This window comes from Anabrus simplex, chromosome 1, assembly GCF_040414725.1.
Source record: "Anabrus simplex isolate iqAnaSimp1 chromosome 1, ASM4041472v1, whole genome shotgun sequence".
NCBI classification, from domain to species: domain Eukaryota; kingdom Metazoa; phylum Arthropoda; class Insecta; order Orthoptera; family Tettigoniidae; genus Anabrus; species Anabrus simplex.
Window position 1 is genome coordinate 492,772,103 of NC_090265.1, and position 23,696 is coordinate 492,795,798.

General features: G+C 37.9%; 1 protein-coding gene across 2 annotated transcripts in view; it reads right to left on the reverse strand.

The window, feature by feature from the left end:
• swm (Zinc finger protein swm) overlaps nucleotides 1-23,696 on the reverse strand; it is a 503,429-nt gene that overhangs the window by 428,549 nt on the left and 51,184 nt on the right. For both annotated transcript variants that reach the window (XM_067135328.2, XM_067135327.2), the window contains exon 3: nucleotides 21,449-21,702. In XM_067135328.2, coding sequence (XP_066991429.2) covers nucleotides 21,449-21,702 — 254 coding nt within the window. The remainder of the gene's footprint in view (nucleotides 1-21,448; nucleotides 21,703-23,696) is intronic.

Here is a 23,696-nt window from a genome sequence, read left to right on the forward strand (position 1 = left end):
ATTTTCGCCCTGGGATGAAAATAAAGAAATTGAAGGATAATGATGCCCCCGCTGTGTTTGAAGACTATCCTGTATACAAAACACCTTAAGTAACCCCAGAAAGGAGAACAACCATAAAACATGTGAATTGTGGAAAAAAGAGGAAGTTAGATGACAACTACAAACAGTACAGGGTCAAGGCAATAACGAAGTTACTACTATGGCAAAAAAAAAAGATGTTATAAAGACCGAGACAATGTGTATTGTACCAATTTGACTTATCACAATAACAAGTCCCTTGCAGTTCAGATTGAAAATAATACTCACAACAATTATTTCACCGTCACCAAAGAGGCATCAATATAACAACCAACACTGCACATGTTTAAATTCATGCTAGAAATTAATGAACATAACCCTTCCAATGTAAAATGTTCATTCATTTCAGATCACATTACATGGATGGCCAGAAAAATGTTTAAAATAATGTGTAATCCGGCAAATTATTTTACCTAAATGGTCCAAGTATGGTAGAAACAGTATGTTTAAATTACCATCAAGGAGCACACAGGGGATAAAAAATGAAGCTGTTAAAGCTTGTTTCATGTAATATAGGGGACACATCACGTGCAGCAGATGGAACAGTCCTAGCGACAGCTAGGCTTCAATTAGTGTGGGAAAGGCTGAATGAAGTCGAAAGAATGTGTTCTCTAATTAATGATGAGACGTATGTCAAACACTAGGTACAGTATGATAAGAAGTTAGATAATTTTTTTTTTTTGGTCCTAAGGAGACAAAAGCTGTTATATGTAGAAATACATCCAATGACTTACCTGTTCTTCAAGATACAAGAAAAATAAGACATTACTTATGAATAAATTATTGTACTGCTTAATAAATGGCTTATCAAACTGTGGCTTATTTCTTCTCAAAAAATTTTCTGGTCTATAACTCCATACCCTGATGCTGTCATGGTTTGTGGTTTTGTAATACTGAGATAAGGTACCTATTGAAAACCACAAAACTAATGCAATGACGAGACGATTGTCGAGAGGAAAAACAATAAAGCCACAAATATATCATCCAGAAAACCAAAGCAGATCTTCATTTCTAGCTTTCAAGCAATGTTAGTAACTTTTTTCTAGAAAAGACAGTGACCGATGAACTAGAAGAAATAAGAAGCAGGCATTAGAAAACTTGTATGAAGTGCAATCAAACAATTTAATTTAAGTCTGCTTCTTTTCTAAAGGAAGCACCTACAAAGTTAGAAAACATTAATGTAAAAAAGAGTTAAAGAAGTATTCTCTATAGAGGTCATAACTGCTCTAGAATAATTGAAGGAAACCTCTTCCTGTCCGAAAACACCAGCGTTCCAGAATTACGGTGCAACTATTGCTTCATTGAAATTCATAAGGAAAGGATTTGATGTTCAGGAAGTAAACAGCACTTACGCACATCACCATAAACAGAAAATGCACTTTTTTGACATAAGCTAGACATATGAATCTCTAGTGCATCTGGCAAAAATCAAGAAATTCAGTAAAGTAAAGGTTACTGGGTTTCTGAGTCAAAAAATGTATGAAGCTATTCTACTGACTAATTCTTCAATCATTAAATGTATTAAATACCTTCTCTTCAAGATTTCATTTTGTACTAACTAGAACTACATTTCAAGAAATGACCAAGAGGTTAATGTTGGCTACTGAGTGTATTATTCGAAGCAGTGCATCGATTTATTCAAGTGTTCGAGTGAATCGATGCAAAGGAACGGCAAGCTCATGGCACACAATTCATCTGACTCGCAGCAGACAGTGCTGAGTGGCTCACTCATAGATCAGTGACACAACACACACACACACAGTTCATTATCGGCACAGCAGACATTGGCAGGGAGCCGAACTTCCGCTGCAGCAAGACATACAGAGCCATGGTACACTGAAAGGATCGTAAGCTCAGACAGGCTCTCGCTCTCAGCTCATTTGAAAATAATACTCATTTGCATTCACTGTCCTCTTCTTAGAGGGCAGTTTAAATAATAGATGGATTTATTTGCAGTGTTAAAAAGGTAATCAAAACATAATTCCAAACTAACTAGCTACTAAATAGGTAGGCTATTAGGTTATTCTATTTATTAGTTTAATGAATCAGTATTATAACTTAGTTGACATTTGACAATTAATTCAACTCTCTAGCAGGGGCGAAGCGTCAGGGGAGACAGGGTAGACAGCGTGTACCCGTAACATTTTGTGAATGAAATAAAGTCTAGTTAATTCAGTTATTTTTAGGACATTAGTTATTTTCACATTCATGACATTATCATAATCTCTGCTTTACTTATTTTTGTCTCACTTCAGCAATGTTAGGGCTCGCGTCAGTTACACGAAGCATGTAGGCGAAAGTAGACGCTGTCCATTCTGTGTATGATCCCTTTGATTTCAGATAGAGCAACACTAACGCTATCTGTAGGTGCTGACTGTGGAACTATGACTTTCCTATAGCGAGATTTCTCCGCCCAGTAGACAGACTTGCCAGCGTCTCTTCTTGCTCTCATTGGCTAGTATTTGGATCCCAGGTATAAAGGTGCTCTTATTGGCTATCATCTCAGACATGTTTTTATGTAGTTAATTTGAATTTATTTTATCATAAGACAGTCTAAAAATAAAATAATCATATTCAAATACGAAATATAGCAAACTTACATCTAATAAATGAATGACAGCATGAAAACCCTTCAAGTACATGCATTTCCTTGCCCGGCATTATTAGTTAAGGTATTATAACCCCCACAACTACTGGCTTACATTCTGAATACTGAACTCCAGTGTGTGCATACGGAAACAACAAAATTGCTTAACTAGATGCCGTATATTCTGTTAACGTCAGTTTCTAGTGAACGCGCTATTAATGCCTTGAAACGAATTAAAACCTATTTCAGGAATTCAGTGACCAACCAGAGACTTCAAGACGAGGGGTAAAGATATATTTGCTGAAATGAAGGACAGGCGGATTGAACTCATTTACAAGAATATTGTTTAAGGTGACTTGTACGAAAATCTATTTATTTCTTATTTCTCTTATTAAATCTACATAGCAATATATGACAACTCCCACTGCCCATTTAGTCTATATTTACAAATAAAACGAGTGCATGTAGGATTATAAGTTGTTATAGGATTTGTCTTACTTTCAGTCATTAATATAATATTGAATGTAGATCTGTATGCGTCGAAAACAAAATTCCATATATACACTAATGTGATTAAAATAGTTTAAATTTTTAAAAAAATCTCGGTCTCCCTCCTTACTTAGTTCACGCTTCGCCGCTGCTCTCTAGCGTACCTTATGACTATAAGTCATGCTTGTGACCATTAGAAATTGTCTGTTTTATATTGGGAAGAACAGTTCAGTATTTTCTCAGTTTGTATGTCGCATCACTGCATAAGACTTTAATAATCGAATCACGAGATCACCGGTGTTCGTGTACAGTGGTTAAGTGAGCTGACTGATGCAATAACTCAAGTAAAAAGATGTTGAATCAGAAAACCACAGAGCAACTCTGCATCTCGGGTACTCTATACAAAATATAGCGATTTAAAATATCCTATTCTGATAGAAAGAAACATATTTTCAAAGATGACCGAGCAAGTTGGCCATGCAGTTAGGGTCGCGTAGCTATGAGCTTGAACCGGGAGATAGTGGGTTCGAATCCCACGGTCGGCAGCCCTGAAGATGGTTTTCCGTGGTTTCTCATTTTCACACCACGCATAAGCTGGTGTTGTACTTTAATTAAGGCCAAGGCCACTTCCTTTCCACTCCAAGCCTATCGTCACCATAAGGCCTGTCTGTGTCGGTGCAAGGTAAAGCAACTTATTTGACTTATATTTAATATGTAGGCTATTTATTGCGAACACAGGTATTTTTACATCTAATTCTGTACATAATATATACAGTTGTGACTTTCAAAGAACGGTGGGAATAACATTTGAGTAGTAGTAGTAGTATAACTACGTAAGTGTCCGACGTGTTGGCTGGATGGTGAGCGTACTGGCCTTCGGTACAGAGGGTCCCTGGTTCAATTCCCGGCCAGGTCAGGGATTTTAAGCTTCATTGGTTAATTCCAATGGCTCAGGGGCTGGGTGTTTGTGCTGTCCCCAACATCCCTGCAACTCACACACTACTATCCTACACCACAATAACACGCAGGTACCTACACATGGCAGATGCCGCCCACCCTCATCGGAGGGTCTGCCTTACAAGGGCTGCACCCGGCTAGAAATAGACACACGAAATTATTAACTACATAAGTTTTGTACTGTAATGTAATAAGCATGTATAGTACTGCACAAGAACCTATTTATTCCTGCATTTCATTTTTTAACTTATTTGTTTTGTATTGCATACTTACTGCGAATACAATGAAATTTCCATCTTCTTTGAAATAATTTAAGAAAACACTAGGCAAACAATTGATAGGGAATCTCCCACCTGGGCAACAGCTCTAAATGCAGATCACTGATGATTGCACGTACAGATTTTTTCATCTAATTCTATATACTTATTTAATGGAGTTGTAGCAGTGGGGAGAAGGGCTTTGCAACATCAAATTTTGATGCAAAGAGGTGGCTGCCAGGAGAAACCTGAATCTGAAATCAAGATGATGTGTAGGAAAGCAGTTCATAGAATGAAGACCAGATGGCAGCAGCAAGCTTTGAATATTGTTGCTGGGGTAATGTGCTGTGAATCGGATCACTATATCGATTCAATAATGTGAACTGAATCAAATAAATCGATTCAGTAAAATTAATCTAATATCCCATCACTTACAAGAGGTACAATAATGATGACAAGGTCAATGTTTCCCAGCACATTGTTCATTGAACACCGCTGCGCTTGGAAATGCAGAATCAATGACGCAGTTGTACTCCAATGCTGACTGCTCTCTACCAAAAGCAGCACACGAGATTGGCATAAAAAAGGTCGCCTGGTTCTGATGAATTGTTGTGTATTGTGTATTGTTTAATGTAACACCTTGTGTAAAAAATTGGGTTAAATGAAGGAGTTATATTATATTCAAGATCATGCTTCCACGTCTCTGCACAATATTTAAAATTAAATTTACCGTTGGTCTTTATAGCTATTGTTGAGAGTGAAGGAGAATTTCCTGTTGTGTATGTTTATCAGGAACTCAAGGGAGATTTTATTAGTTAGTTGGAACATAGAAAAAATGATGAACTCTTCTCAGAAGAACTCTTAAGGTTTCACTTTACTTTTTCCTGCCTGCTGGCTCTTCAGAAATGTGTGCGCGTGTGTTTTGTATTCAGGAATCATTCAAGACGAATATTTTCGCACTACAAGATGTGTGGTTAAGGTTATTTTTAATATGTATAACTTTCCCTGTTTTCATCTCCTTGTAAGATGTGTATTGTTTAATTTCCTGTTGTGTATGTTTATCAGGAACTCAAGGGAGACTTCATTAGTTAGTCAGATCATAGAAAGAATGATGAACTCTTCTCAGAAGCACTCTTAAGGTTTCACCTTACATTTTTCCCCGCCTGCTGGCTCTTTAGAAGTGTGTGCGCGTGCGTTTTGTATTCAGGAATCATTCAAGGCAAATATTTTCGCACTGCAAGTTGTGTGGTTAAGCTCATTTTTAATATGTATAACTTTGCTTTCTCAACGATGCATGTGTTTCTACATTCGTCCCTGTTTTTATCTCCTCGTAAGATGTGTATTATTTAATGTAACACCTTGTGTAAAAAACTGGGTTATATGAAGGAGTTATATCATGTTCAAAATCATGCTTTCACGTCTCTGCACAATATTTAAAATGGAATTTTACCGTTGGTCTTTATAGCTATTGTTGAGAGTGAAGGAAATTTTCCTGTTTAGTATGTTTATCAGGAACTCAAGGGAGACTTCATTAGTTAGTCAGAACATAGAATAATGAGAACTCTTAAGGTTTCACTTTACGTTGTCCTGCCTGCTGGCTCTTCAGAAATGTGTGCACGTGTGTTTTATATTCAGGAATCATTCAAGAAGAACACTTTCGCACTGCAAGGATGTGTGGTTAAGGTTATTTTTAATATGTATAACTTTTGTTTTCTCAACGATTCATTTGTTTCTATACTCGTCCCTGTTTTTATCTCCTTGTAAGATGTGTATTGTTTAATGTAACGCCTTGTGTAATATAAATGCTTGCATGCTTGCCTATTCCCACATTTTGGCTGATGATGACGCAGATCAGCGTTGAAACTAGTTCCAAGTACAAATACATGTTATAAATAAACTATAACATTTTGTATTGAAAAGGTGGACCGTTTTAAGTTTTCCTATCATCCAAAGCCCGTATTGTCGTTAGTATACTTTTTAATCAAAGGTTCCACCTTTACAATACTTCTTTCGTTTGTTTAATTAACAATTAACAAATGTCGGGACATGTTTCATCCTTCTTGGTGGACATCATCAGCCGAGATACTTGTAAGATAAGTAAAACAGACAAAGACAAATAAACATTAAAATACGATTCGGGTTATCGAATACGTCAAGTAAAAATGCATAATCACATTTGAAATGCTGGAGCACAAATGCTTTTTAGTTCTGTTAAACATACATACATACATACATACATTATCATTATAGACTGTTATGCCTTTCAGCGTTCAGTCTGCAAGCAGTTCTGTTAAAATGAAGATAAAATTGTTTAACAGACGTAATAGTTCCATTAGAGTTCAATGACTGAACTCTTCTTGTTGGCGTGATGTGGTGGTGTTGATGATTCTTGGTTAGGATATGAGGTAGGTGGAATATTTAACTAAGTGCACACATGGAGAAAAATAGTGTCATGGTTGAATATTCCTAGAACGAAAACGATCGCTATCAGCAATGATAAAAGTAAGTAACGTTAAAGCATAATTACAAGGGAAATTGAATTAATATGCGGCACATCTGAATACTTATGTCCTTGTATGCCCAAGAGAGGTTAGGCTTGATACATGTGTTACAGCTGACGGCTGACTGAAGATGAACTGTGGAGGCCGTATGTGATGGAAGCTAGTTTGGAGGGAGAGTAGGGGAGGGTTGGATCCACTGGGCGGGGGGTGAGTGTGTAAAAGTCTGTTGCGAGGCTTGTTCATGGAGAAATTGCTGAATAATGCCTCGAAAAGCACATTCACAGTTTCCGAAATTTTATTTAAATTGCGAGCAGGATTACAGTTATGGTCTATGTTAATGAAAATGTTTTCTAATATGTTAAGTAAATTGCCCTTATTATTGAAGCAAGGAATTTTTTAGTCCTGCTCTATGGAAGTGAAGGGGTGGTTGCATTCTGTTACGTGGGTACTCATGGTGGAATATTTGTTGTGTCTGGAGGTGTTGACGTGCTCTTTACATCTAATAAAAAAATTCTTCCAGTTTGACCAACGTAACTCGCTGGATATTGGTTACAATTTAATATGTATACACATGATTTGTGGTATATGTTATTGGTGTTATTCACTTTGTACTGGTTACAGAAGAGATTATCATTGTTATTGATTCTTTTATAAGTAATGTTGAAATTATGTTTCTCAAGAATGCCATTTCATAAATATTTCTATTGGTGTAAGTGAAGGTGGCATAGTTTTCTGCTTTCTTTTTAGTCTCTCCGAGCAGAGTTGAGGTGGATTTGTTTACAATTTTACTGACAATCCTACCTATGAAATGTCTGCCAAAACCGTTTTTACTTGCAATAAAGCAGATGGTGTTGAGTTCTTTCCTTAGATTCACGTCAGATAAAGGGACGTTAAAAGCTCTATGAATTGGGCTATAAAATGTTGCTCTTTTTTGAGAGTCCGGTGCACAGAATCTTGCTTATGGTTTGAGTAGTCTTTCTATAGATATTATAAGAAAGTTTGTTTGAGCTGCTATTAATGGTGAGATCTAAAAAGTTTGAATAGTTATTGGTCTCAACTTCGGAAGTGAACTTAATCCATGGGTCAACTGCATTTAATTGTTCAAGGATAATATCGCCATTGCTGATGTAATCTATCAAAGCAAAAGTATCGTCGACATAATGCGTCCTTAACTTATTTCCTTTGATTTTCCAAATGGTCCAAGTAAATTTCTGCCATTATCCCTGAAACCCATAGGAAGGCTATCTTGCTCATAGAATTTACCATTAAAAGTGAAGTAATTGTTAGAAGTTACAAATTCTAAAAATTTAAGAACTTTTCAATTTTGTATGCGCTTAATTTGCTATGTTTCTGAAAATTAACCTTTATTTGTTTTTGTGATCGGTATGTTGGAGTACATATTTTTTTATGTCAAAAGAATACATTTTATGATATGGTTGTAAAACTAAGTTTTTGGTCAATTTACGAAATTCTATAGAATTTCTAATAGAGCTGAGGTTCTCAAATTTGAATATTTTTTTTAAAAGTTGTGAATAAATTTGGATGTCTTGTAAGTCAGTCTGTTCCTATAGTTAACTGTGGGTCTTATGGGAATGTCTGCTTTCTTACTTTGCTAACTAAACAAACAAAAAATATTAGTATTCTAAAGGTGGAGGAACCTTTAATTGTACTTTTTTTTAATATCCACCATCTCAATAAGGACTACAGCCTTCACCCTCTCCCTCACTTAGGTTTTCCATTCCGACCTCGTTTCTCACATCTTCGTTTCACAATCTATTCTCCCTTGACTTTCCTATCATACTTCTTAGGTATTTCATTTTCCTGGCTTGAATTCTACTCTCTTCCCTACTTCTTACTGTCCAGGTCTCAGCTGCATAAGTCAATACGGGTGCACAATACATTTCCTACACTCTCTACACTTCCTTGGTACTTCTTTATTCCAGACAAGGTGGTTTACACTCTGGTAGAAGGCATTGCCTTGTTGCACTCTCTTGCTAATCTCCATGTCCACCCTAGCATTTTGCAAAGGGGGCTCATATACACCGCGAGATATCAAAATTTCCGTTTTTTTCTTTTTTGCATTTATATGAAAAACCGTACCTTTCTTAGTACATCTGTTAAGTTTCATAGCTAAATTGGCATTTTTGCAGAGATATAGCATATTACGTGAGACCATGTGCACATCTGTCAATGAAGTGGGTGTGACATCAACTGTCAGTGTCCTCTGTATAAATTCTCGGTTACTGTTTTTGTATCACCGGACCGATTGCAGACTTGTTGTGGACTAAAAATGGCTGCCTGTAGTTCGAGAAACTTTGCGTGTAGTCAAGGAACCATGAACAGGAAGGTGCAAGCTTCTTTTGTTTTGATATGTATTTCAGTTCCAATATATTCCATGTGGTGAGTAGCATCTTTGTGGTGTGTTATCCTTGTGAGTTTTTACATATCATTTCGGAATAACAATGGGAAAGAAAGGTAGTGTGGTGAGGTCCAAAAAGAGACGTTTCTTTGGAAATCAACATACAAACGGGGATAATGAAGCCAGTGATCTTCAGAGACCTGGAACTTCTAAAAATAGTGCATCTGCCAGGAAGCTTGATTTGAAGGTTAGCCCGGAACGAAGTACACCGACAAGTGAAGAAACTGTGCATAGTCTACATAATGTTGGTCATAGGATTGTATATCTTCCTAGTTTATATACTGCTATAAGTGAGAATCTGTGTTGTAAAGTCTACCATAACAACATTACATTGGTAGAAATTACTATGTCTGGTCTGGCCAGTACATTCAATTTTCAGTGTGAATTTTGTAGTAGTGTTACAGGACAAAATGGTGTGTCTGAAATAAATAGAAGGATAAGGTCTAAGAAGTCTGCAATTGTTTTGTCGGCTAATGGACTTACCGCCTCCAATAAAACAAACTACGTACGGACTTACTGTTCGTAGAATTGCAGATGCTACAAAGATAGTTGCTGAAGAGTCAATGTAGAGGGCCATAGAACAAGAGATACAAATGTCACCCGAACCTGAAAAACATGAAATCACAGTTTCAGGAGACGGTTCTTGGAAGACACATGGACATATGTCACGATACGGGCAGAAAGTGGGAAAGTCGTAGATATACAGGTGAAGTCTTTGTATTGCAGGGTATGTAGCAAACAAAAAGGACCTAAGAAAGGGCAAGAATATGAAGTATGGGCTGAAAAGCATCATCCCAACTCCACAGCTAATCATCATGGTAGTGCTGCCAGTATGAAGTATTGGGGTTGAGAGATATTTTCTTCCACTCTGAAAGGAAGTACAATGTAAAATAAATTGAATATATAGGTGATGGTGATACGAGAAGTTTCACATTAGTACATGACTTCATGCCATATGGCCCCAGTGTTGATATTAAAAAAATTTAGTGCGTGGGTCATATACAGAAGAGAATGAGGACCAGACTAAGGAATTTCAGAATGAAAATGGCAGAAAAAGAGTTGGAAGATGGCAAGGGCATTGGTGGTGCAGGTCGACTCAGTGACGCCATTATTGATAAGTTCCAGGTTTATTATGGCAATGCCATAAGAGCAAACAAAGACAGTGTCAATGACATGAGAAAGGCCATATGAGCCGTTTGGAACCACGAGGCATCAAAGGACTTGGTCCCTCAACACTATTTTTATCCACCTGGCTCTGAGTCCTGGTGTGGTTATCATCTAGCTCAGGTAGAAGGAACCGAAAGAAGTTATCGACACCCACACCTAACTCCCATGGCCATTATGACGGCAATAAAGCCTATTTTTAAGGGTTTAGTCACAACAGAACTGCTAAGAAGATGCCTGAAAGATTGCACGCAAACGCCAATGAATCCTTCAATAATAAAGTGTGGACAATTTGCCCAAAAAACACAAACAGTGGAGGAAAAATCGTGAGCATTGCTGCTTTTGATGCTGTGACTTCATTCAATGATGGCAATGCTAGCAAGTTACAAGTGTTACAGAAACTGGATGTGACTGCTGGGAAGATATCAGAAACTGTTCTGAATCAGCGAGATATTCTTCAAGTGAAATCTGCAGAGAAGAGGCATCAAGAGGCATCCAAGGAGGCAAGGAAAACCCAGAGAAGACTCAAGACTTGAAAAACACATTAAAAACATTGAGCTGGAAGGCGAAACATATGCTCCAGGAGTTTTTTGAGCACAGTGTATGTCGATACGAAGTGTTGAAATTTCAAAGCTATTTTCCCGAAAGGTTTTTTTTTTTTTTTTTTTTTTTGTAGGGGAAAACACAATATCTCCGGAACTATTTCAGATAACTGCATGAAACTTGGCATTAATATCCCTGTTAATGATCTCTACAGGATGAAGCACATTCATGAAGTTATATTTTAAAATAATTAAGATATACTTGGGAAATTAAACAAAAAACTGTTAAATTTTTGAGAGACAATTTAAATTTTTTTTTAAACAATTTCCATTATAACATTCACAGTGCTTCATCCTTGAGATTTAAGCATCTTCTTTACAGGAAAAAAGAATCAATTCAGATCAGTATTTTTTGTTAAATCGTGTTTTTTGTGCTTTATAAAGTTAAAAAAGTCACAACCATGTTTTGTTTCAATAACTCATGTAATAATATACTGTTCCCAATCATATATGAAATGGAAGCTCTATGTGTCTACTATATCAGTTTTTGTGATGGTATGTTACATATCAGTGAAGTTATAATGTAATATTTATCTGTATGCGCAAACAGACTCTCGCGGTGTATGAGGCCCATTTAATTCACTTCCAAGGTATTTAAAGCTGTCCACAATTTCCAGACTCTGACTTCCAACTTAACTGTGCCCTTTCCTTGCCTGTCACCTCTCGACATCAACATAGTATTGCTCTTATCTGTACTGATTTCACTGCCATACTTCTCAATTTTTTCGTTTAGTACATCTAGTCGTCGTTGCACTTCCCTGCTGTTCTTTCCCCAGATCACATCATCATCATCTGCTAACAGCAGTATCTTCATCTCTTGAACTACATAGGATTCCTTTGTTTCCTTTACAATTTCATCTATGACCATAATAAACAATAGAGGTGACAGCACACTCCCCGTCTTAGTCCAGTCTTATTACTAAACCATTCTGTCTTTCCAACTGGGGTCAGTACCCTGCTAACACAGATGTTGTACACTGCTTGCACTATTTCTAACATTTCTCTTCCAACCACGGTTTCCCAAACCTTCCCTCCAGGGACACTATCATATGCCTTTTCTATATCTATGAAAGTCATGACCAAATCCTTTCCATATTACCAGTTCTTTTCCATCAGCTGTCTCAAGCTAAGATTGGGTTCACTGTAGATCTTCACTCCTGAAGCCATATTGTTCCTCTTGTAACTCTCCTTCAATCTTTTTTCTCATTCTTCTTTCTAATGTCCTTTCCAGTATTTTAACTACCTGCGATATAAATGTCAATCCTCTATAATTACCACAAACTTTCTTGTCCCCTTTCTTAAACACTGGTATTATTATCCCTTTTCTCCACATTTGTGTTTCCACATACACTTTAGTAGTTGGTACAACCATTGCATACCAACAGGTCCAGCAGCCTTTATCATTTCCATACTGATTTCATCCAACCCTGTTGCTTTTCCCATCATCTTTTGTACTGCTAACTCTACCTCCAGTATTGTTATATCATCTTCTGCTGTTGAGTCCTCACACTGTATTGCTTCTATCTCCCCTGTACAGTTGTTCACAGTCAATAGCTTATCAAAATACTCCTTTCATCTTCTCATCGTCTCTTCTGTGTGTGTTAACAATTCCCCATCTTCCTTTCTCACTAGCTTTGTGATAACTCTTTCTGTCCTCTTACCTCTTGTAAGTCCACACAGCATCATTTTTCTGCCACTTACATCCACTTCCATTTTGTGTGTGAATTCTTCCCAACTCTTCTTCTTTTGTCCTCCTACCACCTTCTTACATCTTTGTTTGCTGTTGAGATACTTCCTTTTGCTTTCTTCTGTTTGATCTCGGTCCCATTCTTGCCAGGCTGTCTTCTTTTCTTTCACCACTTTCTTCACTTCCTCATTCCACCATGGTGTCTCCATTTCTTTCACTCTTGTAGATGTCCTGCCACAAGCGCTCTCTGCTGCACTAACAAAAAACTTTTTAAAATTGGCCCACTCCTCTTCAACATTTTCTACTTCAGTAACTGGGATTTGTTGCTTCAATCTCTCCTGAAAATCTTCCTGTACATTTTTGTCTTTTAATTTCCATACTTTTATTTTACTTTCTCTTATCTCTTAGTTTTTCCATCTTTTCCAATTGTAATTTTGCCACAACTCTATGGTCCCCATCAAATGCTTCTGGTAAAGCTGCCACATCCATTAACTCCCTGTGGTTAGTCCTTTCCACCAAAAAGTAGTCAATTACTGATTTTGTTCTTCTGTCTCCCCACCCACGATTCTTTTCCCCATATCCATATGGTCCAATGACATTTTCCCTTCCTTATCACCCATTTCTGACCTGTGCATTCAGATCTCCCATAATAGCCACTTCCACACCTGAAATTTCTCTTTCTACTTTCTCAAAGAATCCTTCACTATCTTCTTCCCTGTTTCCCGTCTGTGGTGCATACACTTGTATGAAGTCCATCACTTCGCTCTTCATCTTCAGTCCAATCTTCATTATTCTGTCACTCAACACATTCTACCAATTCAACATAATCCTCCAATTTCTTGGAAATTATTAGCCACACTCCGTACGGCTCCATGGCTAAATGGTTGATCACTGGGGTCCCGGGTTTGATTCCCGGCAGAGTCGGAAATTTTAACCATAATTGGTTAATTCCGCTGGCACAGGGGATGGGTGTATGTGTTGTCTTCATCATCATTTCATCCTCATCATCACGACGTGCAGGTCGCCTATGGACATCAAATCAAAAAGACCTTCATCTGGCAAGCCGAACTTGTCCTCAGACACTCATGGAACTAAAAGCCATACGCCATTTTATTTTTCAGCCCCACTCCGTTTACTGCCTCTTGGCCCCCACTCCGGTAGAATGTGTATCCCTTCCTCAATTTCATCCTCCCGTTACCTTTCCATTTCACTTCACTCAGCCCCATCATTTCCACCTTCTCCTTCTCCATGAAGTCAACTACTTCCACCGCCTTTCCTGTCAGGGTCATAAGATTTACTATTGGTATCTTAACCCGTAGAGAGCCAGACAACGATATTTCGTTGTTTCGTATATACGCGTAAAATGCCAACCACGATATATCGTCGTTTGGATAGCGCGCAATTCTATACGAGTTCATACAACTTGGGCAGTCAGATTGCAACATTTTATGTGTCGAGTCCATAGAGAATTGTCATTAGATTTTAACTACGTCGCTAGATAGTGCGTAAATTCATTCGTTATCATGCACTGAATTTCTAAAGTCTGTGTTCATCTACAACGTATGATCTCCATGCCGCGTGAGAAAAATGGCGACTAGCAGGAGAAGTTTAACGATGACGAACTGGCTGTATATCTTAATAATTTTTAGTAAGGAAGGGGAAAGTGAAAGTGTTATTGTGAGTGATAACGGCAAGTTTTCTGTAAACACTCAACCACGTGCTCATTGTCCGAGTGTAAACACTGAAAGTGGTAATGACCGTCTGAGTGACAGTACTGATGATGATGATGACGGCTGTAACAATAACCAACAGCAGAAATTTCATGTTTTCCGTGAAATTCAATTAGGTCAAGATGCAAAATACCAACCCTTCCCTGATTATTATGATACTCCTGGCCCGAGACACGCCCCTTCGTCAGACGCAAACCTATAGCATAGTTTTATTTTAATTTTCACGGCTCAGTTATGGAACCTCATAACTACAGAGACAAACAGATATGAGAAATCATGTCTTGTCACCACATGCCAGAGCACAGCAGTGGCGCCCGGTTACATTGACTGAAATGAAGGCTTTCATTGCTGTTTTGTTGGAAATGGGTATAGCTAGAAGGCCGAGCATATTTTGTTATTGGGTCAAAAACTCCTGTTATATTCCATAGTTTGGAAATATATTCTCAAGAAACAGATTCCAATTGATCTTGAGATTCTTTCATCTTGTGAACAATGATAATCTATCACCATCTGGTCACCCTGACTACAACCCAAGTGCCAGGTTCAGTCCCATTGTATATTACGATACCACTGTACATAACTCTTAAAATACTCAAGATAAAAATGTGAAATGTTACGTGTTTATTCATCTGAAATAGGACATTGCAAAGAAGTCATCAATATATATCGTTGAGTTAAATTTTCTGTTTTTTCTTCTGCTTTGTTTTTAATTTCTAAATTTTGGTGTTTGAAAATTGATTGGAAATTTTTTTTTTTTTTTTCAAAATACCCAACGGTATTTTAGTGTAATTCAGTTCAGCAGTAAGAGTGTATTCTTGTTAACATTCAATAAAAATTTCAAGTCATAGTTATAACATTTGTGAACTATATAGTCCAGAGAGTGTGAACCTGCAAAATTCTCTAAATCTGTCTGGCACTCTTGGCATACTGTGAGCACCCGGGCCTGGCACTAAGAGGGTTAAGGAGGTTACTGGTCGCCCATTTCTCACAGTTGCTCCAGTACCCTGAGAACTGCACGTCGCTTGCATGGGGCACCCTAACCTTTTCCGATGCTGATTTACTAGTACCATATCAAGAATAGGCTATTATTACGATGGGGTCGTCACTTCCAAAGGCATTTTATACCTACTGCCAGGTGTTACTCTAGCCCGCTCCACTGGAGTACTGACGCTACAAATTAATCTCTTCTGCCACCGATGCCTATCGAAGTCTACCTTCTCCACCGCTGATGCCATTGGGGTCTTCGCCCATATCCTGGATCTTGGGCCCTCCATATTTGTGACCTCTGGAAAGAGGGTATCCCAGTATTTTAAAGCCCCAGGAACTGGACTGCCTGTTGGTCCGCGAGTTGTATTGGCATACCTGCCAACTTTCGGAAAGAGAAATACGGAAGATTCTTAAGTAGAAAATTTTTAACAACACACGCATGCATAACAGTCTTGAGACATAATGAAAAAGGACAGCAGGGAGGGGATTATAAACAATACTAATACAAGTCAAATACAGTAGAACCTTGATGCATAGTTCCCGGAACTGCCGTTTTCCCGTATTCATTACTGAATTTATTCAGCCCAAAAATGTTGCATATAAACCAATGTTAAATTTCTCCGCATCTATCTTTTCTCGAACTATCGTTTTATCGCATCGATCGTCGAAAAATTATTTATCCTCGGTCACAACTTTCCCGCATTGATCGATCGTAAATAAGAAAAATATATGCAACTTTTTTTTAAATTTAGCATATAATAGCAGCAACCTGTTACGCGAGAATGTACGAGCGATTCGGAGTTGCTAGTCTTGAGCAAGGATCTTGTAGGCTGGAGTGCTGTGCGCAGGTTATTCACATGCAACCGCACTACGAGCCTCCTGGTGCCTAGAAGTATTCTTATTTACAAGAATTAAAACAGGCAGCGTAAAACTCAAATTTTCCACCATTTTCTGTGTTGGTATAGGCTGGCTAAGGCTGCCAACTTCACTGAAAAATATAGAAAATCACGCAGTGCACCAGATTCGTTTTAATTACTCACAGGGTGATTAATCGCGTCGTACTTTGTGGAGCGTGTGGGATGCTAGAGGCCTGTTGACTGCTTTGTTGGCTTCTGCCCAATAGTCTTGTTACAAGCTGGACCTAACCAAGCCAGACCAATAATCTTTTCTCATAGCCTAGTCTTGTAATTTGTTCCTAAGTTGGCAACTTCGCACAAGCCGCTGTGACATCATTCGAGACGAGCCGCGTCAAATTTCTAACCTCTGTGACATCGTTTGAGCTGAGCTGCGGGAGCCGCGCCGTGTTGAGTATCTAACCTATCGTTCGCAAAAGGTCTAGGGAATCTTTTCCTAAATATAGGTTATCGCTGTAATATCCACGTATATCTTTAATTTGCAATAAGAGAACTGAACTTAAAGATTTTCAATTATTACGAAATGTGTAAAGAAAAGTGAAATGAAACGGCATAAAAGTCACGCTTCTTATTTTCACCTCGTAGGCCTATATCATGGTTGCAATATTTTGATACCATTATGTACAGTATGAACTACATAGTTAGTACGGGTTAGTCTTTGGTTCAAGGCGTCTCGACTGGGTCGAGGATTTTAACTTTCCTTGGTTAATCCCATCAGTTCGGAGGCTGTCAGTTTGCCGAATTAAACATTATAATTCATCTTAGGTAGGGCCACATTTTCATATGCACATGGATCGCCCTATCACGTGACAACCCGAAAGACTTGCACTCAGCTCCGGACGCCACATGGCATTATAATAATAATAATAATAATAATAATAATAATAATAATAATAATAATAATAATAATTACATAACGAAAAATGTCTCAATACAGTACCCGTGTTTTATTATTTTGCTTTCCCCCTATTTTTATGTTGCCCGCATTTATAGTTATCCCGCATCCATCGTCAATTTCCCCCTGCCCCCTGATAAACGATGCATTGAGTTTTAACTGTATATGTTATGATCAACCCTGAAATTAAATACACGAAGTTACATCTTGATGAGTGCTCATCTGTTTTCACTTAACACTGGGAACACTCTCTGTGATCATATAAAACAAGGAAATTGAACAGAATATGCCTCACAAAAAGACTGATAATATTGTTTCTTATTAACTCATTACGAACACCACTAAAAATACTAAATCGCTTAGAAATTCTTCACACAATTCCACAAGTTTCAGAACTACCGCCAATGTTACACACGCACACAATCAAAGCCTTTCAGCTGCTATGAAGCACGACGCAGTTACTAAAGTTGTTTTATATAAATTCACAGCCTGCTACTTTTCACAGAATTCTTTTCTTCAAAATCGTAGCCTGCTACTTGTTTGGGAACATCTCATTGAATGAAGTAGCAGTTGAGGTCGAACAGGTGACAAAAGCGGTGTTAATCGATAATGTGATTATCGATACATTTACCAGTTGAATTTCAAACCCTGCATCTCCTATTACCAGTTACTATCAGAAGTCAAACAAATCCGATTTGACCGCAGGAAGCGAAACCAAGTGCAGATATTAAAAATTCCATACAAAAACGTTGTTCATCCGTACAACCGTAAAACAAACTCAAAATCTGTACATTTTACAGAAAAACCAGAATACTTGGCAGGTATGTATTGGGTATTTTAAACAGCCCTGCTGAACTGTATGATCCCCCTATATGCCACCTGGGGATGCACCCTCCAGGGGTTAACAGGCTCCCTCCAGATTATACAGCATAAAGGACTTTGGTGTAATAAATGGGTGACTGCACAAAGAGACATAGATAATATGGCAGGATTTTTGTACAAAAGAAACTATATATATTGCAATCCGCACTGAGGAAGCAAGCCTGACTCTGCAGCACTGTTGGTTAGTTACTGTCCTCCAGTTCTCAAAATAGCAGATTCGATCCTAGGAGAGGTTAGTGGTTTCTTAACCCCTTCGGTGGCGGGTTTTGGCAGACCCCCTGTGCCAGAAAAGTGAGGTTTTTTCGGAGGAATTTATTTATTTTTAGGAAGCAAGGAATGAGTAACAATTATTAAGGGAACACATTCATATATTATTCAAGGTTAATAAAAACTTACTTTACACTCTATTTATACTTCTTAGAGTAGGCCTGTGATATAGTTTCATAAAATATTGGTGTTTTGAGTAGGGCCTATACTGTCCTGTGAGCAATGCATTTTTATTTCAGGCTTTTGTATTATTCCCATCAGCAATACTAATGCAATAAATTGCCAAATTTTGTAAGAGCTTCTTTTTTCCAAAACTGTACCCTTCCATGCGGAGATTTATTTACAAGGTTTTCAATGCACTTTTAGCATAGGGCCAACGAATTTTTTTCGGTCACTGTCAAATTTACAACTTCATCTGTTAGAATCAGTTCAAAACAGTCAATCGCACTCACCTCTGGTAATAAGCTAAGCCTCACACCAGGATTTCCCGTAACTTGAATAAAATTAGTTCACACACTATCCCCAGGCTTACACTTTTTCCAAACGAATGTATATTCAACATCTACCATCACCTTAGCGTCTGACGTAATATCTTCTTCACTTTCACTAGAATTACTAAGGTCATCATCTGAAGAATCAATAGAATCATTATAGCTACTATCAGAAATACTAATGTCACTTAGTGATTCATCTTTGATGTAGTTCCTTATTTTGTCTTCAGACAAACTTCTCTTCCGTTTCGCGCTCGCCATTTCTGTTTACCTCGTCAGTTGGCCAGAGGTTGTATATGTAAAGTAGAGAAGATAAGGCATATTTTAAGCCAGACGCTACGTGAATACAGCTGGAAATCCTCCCGCCATCTGTTGAGAATACTTGAAAACATTTTCCCAAACGATTAGAGTACCCGAGAAATTATTGGGCGATCGCGAAATGAACACTGCAGCTAAACGAGAATTTCTCGGACGGTGACGTTATGGGCAGGCGTGCGCCACCCGAGAATTTCTCGGGCGTGCCACTGAAGGGGTTAATGTGTTTAAATGTGAAAACATCATCACTGGCCTCTGGAACATTAACTTACTTTAAGAGGTGGGAGTCTAACATCCTAGCATCTCTGAAAATATAACATTCAACATTATTATTATTATTATTATTAAAGAAGTGCAGAACCGAGCTAGTTAGCTGTGCGGTTAGAGTCACACAGCTGTGAGCTTGCATTCAGGAGATAGTGGGTTCAAACCTCACTGTCGGCAGCCCTGAAGATGGTTTTCTGTGGTTTCCCAGTTTCACACCAGCCAAATGCTGAGGTTGTACCTCAATTAGGACCATGGCTGCTTCCTTCCCACTCCTAGCCCTTTCCTGTCTCATTGTCACCATAAGACTAACATGTACCAGTGCGATATAAACGTTAAAAAAAAAAAATAATGTGAAGGTCCTTGAAAAATGAATCTCAGGGCATTGTATGGCAAAACTTAATCATTGCCACTATTAGGGTTTAATGAATACCAATTATACCAGGGATGGCGAACCTTTTCCAACAAGTGTGCCGTTTTAGGTCTGGATCATTATTTTCAACTGTCTACTGTGCCACTTGTTATTTTCGTTTGTAATGGATACAACTCTCGCCTCCACTCACCACCGCCACCAGCGACTTCCATCCCTAATTCCAAATTATGTTTCATAATATATTGTATTGTAAAATACCAAATACATGTGACGTATGATGACCCAAACAAAGTAAGTAGCGCTGTAGCAAGTTTCTTCATGGCCGAAAACTTTTGTGGGAGGCCCTTCTTCGGCTTCTGGAGAGAGTATTCACCATCAACAACACACTCGATTTTCATTAATGCTTCAAGTTGTACGAACGTTTTCACCAATACATGCTTTTTTTAAATTCAGTCAACTCCATTTCTAAACTATCAGTATCGAACCAGTAAAAAAAAAACGTCATTTGTGCAATATGTGGTTTTGAAGTAAAGTGCGATAGTTTCTCCAAATCTCGAAATTGGGATAATTTCTTGGGAACTATTTATCTTACAAAGTTCACAACAATAAATAGTTACTCACTAAGAATAATTACGCGATGCTGGCAACCATACACAAGCCAAACTTCACTCATTCACTGATGTGGGTGAGTGAATGGCTCGTCGGCCGCATCTGACATTTATTTCACTTGACTTCCGGACCTATCAGTGTTGTAGTGTTGCCATAATGCACGTTCGAATGGAATTAGATTTTCGGTTTTTATTTCTTAAACCTGAAACACTATGACTATACGATGCACGAGATATGTTTAGTTTATAGTACAAAACGTACATTAAAATTTTAATATGTGCATGTGGTGTGCCACCGAAATCGTGTTCGCGTGTCACCTAATGACACGCGTGGCATAGGTTCGCCATCCCTGAATTATACAGTACACAAAGTAGCTTCCATTGAAGAATAGAAGATTTAACAACTAAGTAATAAGTAAAAGAAATGTAAATGACCAAGAAGTCAGATTCAAATCTTGCAACAATCAATCTATTGATGCAGGAAGGAAGACATTTTATCAGTTAGCCCTTTCTCTTGATCAATAAGGATACTCATCAGAGAATACTGAATCAGAGAGTGACAGAAAGGAACAATTAGAATTTTCAGAAACAAACTGCTAACTATCTTGTTCATATTCAATTATCATAGCTGCAGATTATCACCTGTGACAGGTAATTTAAATATCACGGGGGATTCAAAGAGCTCAAACTCTCACAACTAATCATTCCCAAGTTATTCATAAAACTTTTTAATTCTTTTAATGTAAACATTAATTCCCACAGGTAATTCCCATGAGAATGTTTCTTCCGGTGAGGAAAAAAAAAAATAAAAAAAAAAATAATAAATAAATAAAAAAAAATGGAAATTTCAAACAGCTCAATCATTTTATCCAATGAGGGCCAGAAAACACATTGTTTCAATAACCCAGAGAAAGAATTATGAGAATATAGAAACACTTTGTGAAGGTGCAAAAAGAATAAAAAGAAAGAAAGAAAACTTACCTGATGAGTTGAATTTGTTTGAATGGCTGAAACTGAATTTAGTGGTGGAAGAGATTCAGATACCACAGACGACTGATTTTGTTGCACTAGAAATCCATCAGTAGGTTTGCCCACCGTTGATGTGACAACAGGCGACCCTGCAACTGGTGCTGGATTAGCATCTGAAGCTGACGTTGATGTGACAACTGAAGCAGGTAAATCATATACCTGGGTCTCAAGGGTCTTGAACAGTAGATCCACGAAACTTTTGGTTTCTACGAAAAAAATAAAATCTCATTCACACTACATTCATGTAAATTGAAAAAAGACGACTGCAAAGAATAAGTGTACAACTAAGGATAATAGATTATATTGTACAACATTAACCAGGTCGAACAAAAGATGTTAAGTAAGTTTTCAAAATACCAGGCAAATATTGGCTTCTCAAGCAGTAATTCATGCTCATGCTCCAACATGAAGATGATGACAGAAAAGATGCATGTCCACTGAGTGAACAGAATTTCATGCACATTCAATATGTTTTTTTTTTTTTTTTGCTAGGGGCTTTACGTCGCACCGACACAGATAGGTCTTATGGCGACGATGGGATAGGAAAGGCCTAGGAGTTGGAAGGAAGCGGCCGTGGCCTTTTTTAAGGTACAGCCCCAGCATTTGCCTGGTGTGAAAATGGGAAACCACGGAAAACCATCTTCAGGGCTGCCGATAGTGGGATTCGAACCTACTATCTCCCGGATGCAAGCTCACAGCCGCGCACCTCTACGCGCACGGCCAACTCGCCCAGTCATTCAATATGTTGCTGGTTTCAGAGACCAAATGCGAAGTTGAAAAATCCCTTTCCTGCATGTCTGCCACACCACCCCAAAGGAGAAGTCAAGGAACAGTGATGGTTAAAACAGCCACAACAACTCCAGTGTATGGTCAGACATTAGCTGAAAGAGCAGAGAAACCCACCCCTTCCCAGGAATCTCCGTAACAAGGACCAAGTGATGGTCTATACACATTTTGATATCGGTTCAAAGTCCCTTCCCTAACCACGAGAAGTGAGCCAGAATACCCAATGTGAAACTTCACTCATAATTTTCGTTGCACATACTGAGATGGTAGTAGCTTAACCTCTTAACTGGGTATTATTGATGTGCTTGGTGCAACCTGCCCTGTGTATTTTTTAAAACAGATTGTTGTTACACGGCAGGATAAGCAGAAAAGTTAGTAATATCATTAATATCATTCATCTGTGATACAAAAAAGTAAATTAAAGGACTTTTAATTAATTAATTTTTATGTTAGAGAAATTTTTAACCATTTCTACATTAACTGCAAAGTCATTTACCTGGTTGGAATATGAGAGTTCGGCCCATATTTCACAGCCGAAAATTGAAACAAATAAAAGCAAGGGGTATTTATAAATATCATATCACGAATGTGACATTCTGAACCAATTTTCGTTAACTGCAAGGTTATTTACCTGGTTGAAGTTTGAGCATTTTGTTCATGTGTTATCACCTAAAATTAAAACAAATAAAATAAAGGAATATTTATGAATTATGCATCATGCTAGTGACATTGTGAAAGATTTTACATTAACTTCACAATCAGTTACATCATTTACCTCACTTGAACTGCACTTCGCCTTCATCCGATTCATCATGTTGTTCATCTTGTTCTTCATTCTCATTCTCAGAACAACTTTCACTATCAGACTCACCTTCATCTGTATCAAACCACTCATCTTCGGATTCCTGAGAAGATAAATCGTCACAATCATTCTCTAAGAGATGAATAATCTTGTCTTCTTCGAGCGTTTCGAACTTAAGCTTTGAGGTAGATGCTGCCATATTTGGCCTATAGCAGACAAGTAGCACTGCACAGATGTAAAATAAAAACAAATAAGCTTCAAGGAGTGTGACATGTGGTATTTGCTGCCATCGTACGGGATAAACATCAATTTAGACAATAATACACAACGTGGCAAAGTAGCTTGTCATACCCAGGAGATATTTGCAGTAAAAGACAAGTACGTATATATTCGTCATGCCCATTACCCTGTAACATTCAGCGTACGGTTATATACGTCATGCCCAGTTAAGAGGTTAAAATAATTTCTCTTGTGCTTGAATTTTTTATTTTTTTATTTATCTTTAATAGTGGCAAAGTTAGGACTCCAGGTCCTCTCTTATGCTTGTACAGAAAAATTATGGATAATATTAAATATTTTATAACAAACTAATCTGTAATATAAATTCAAAAA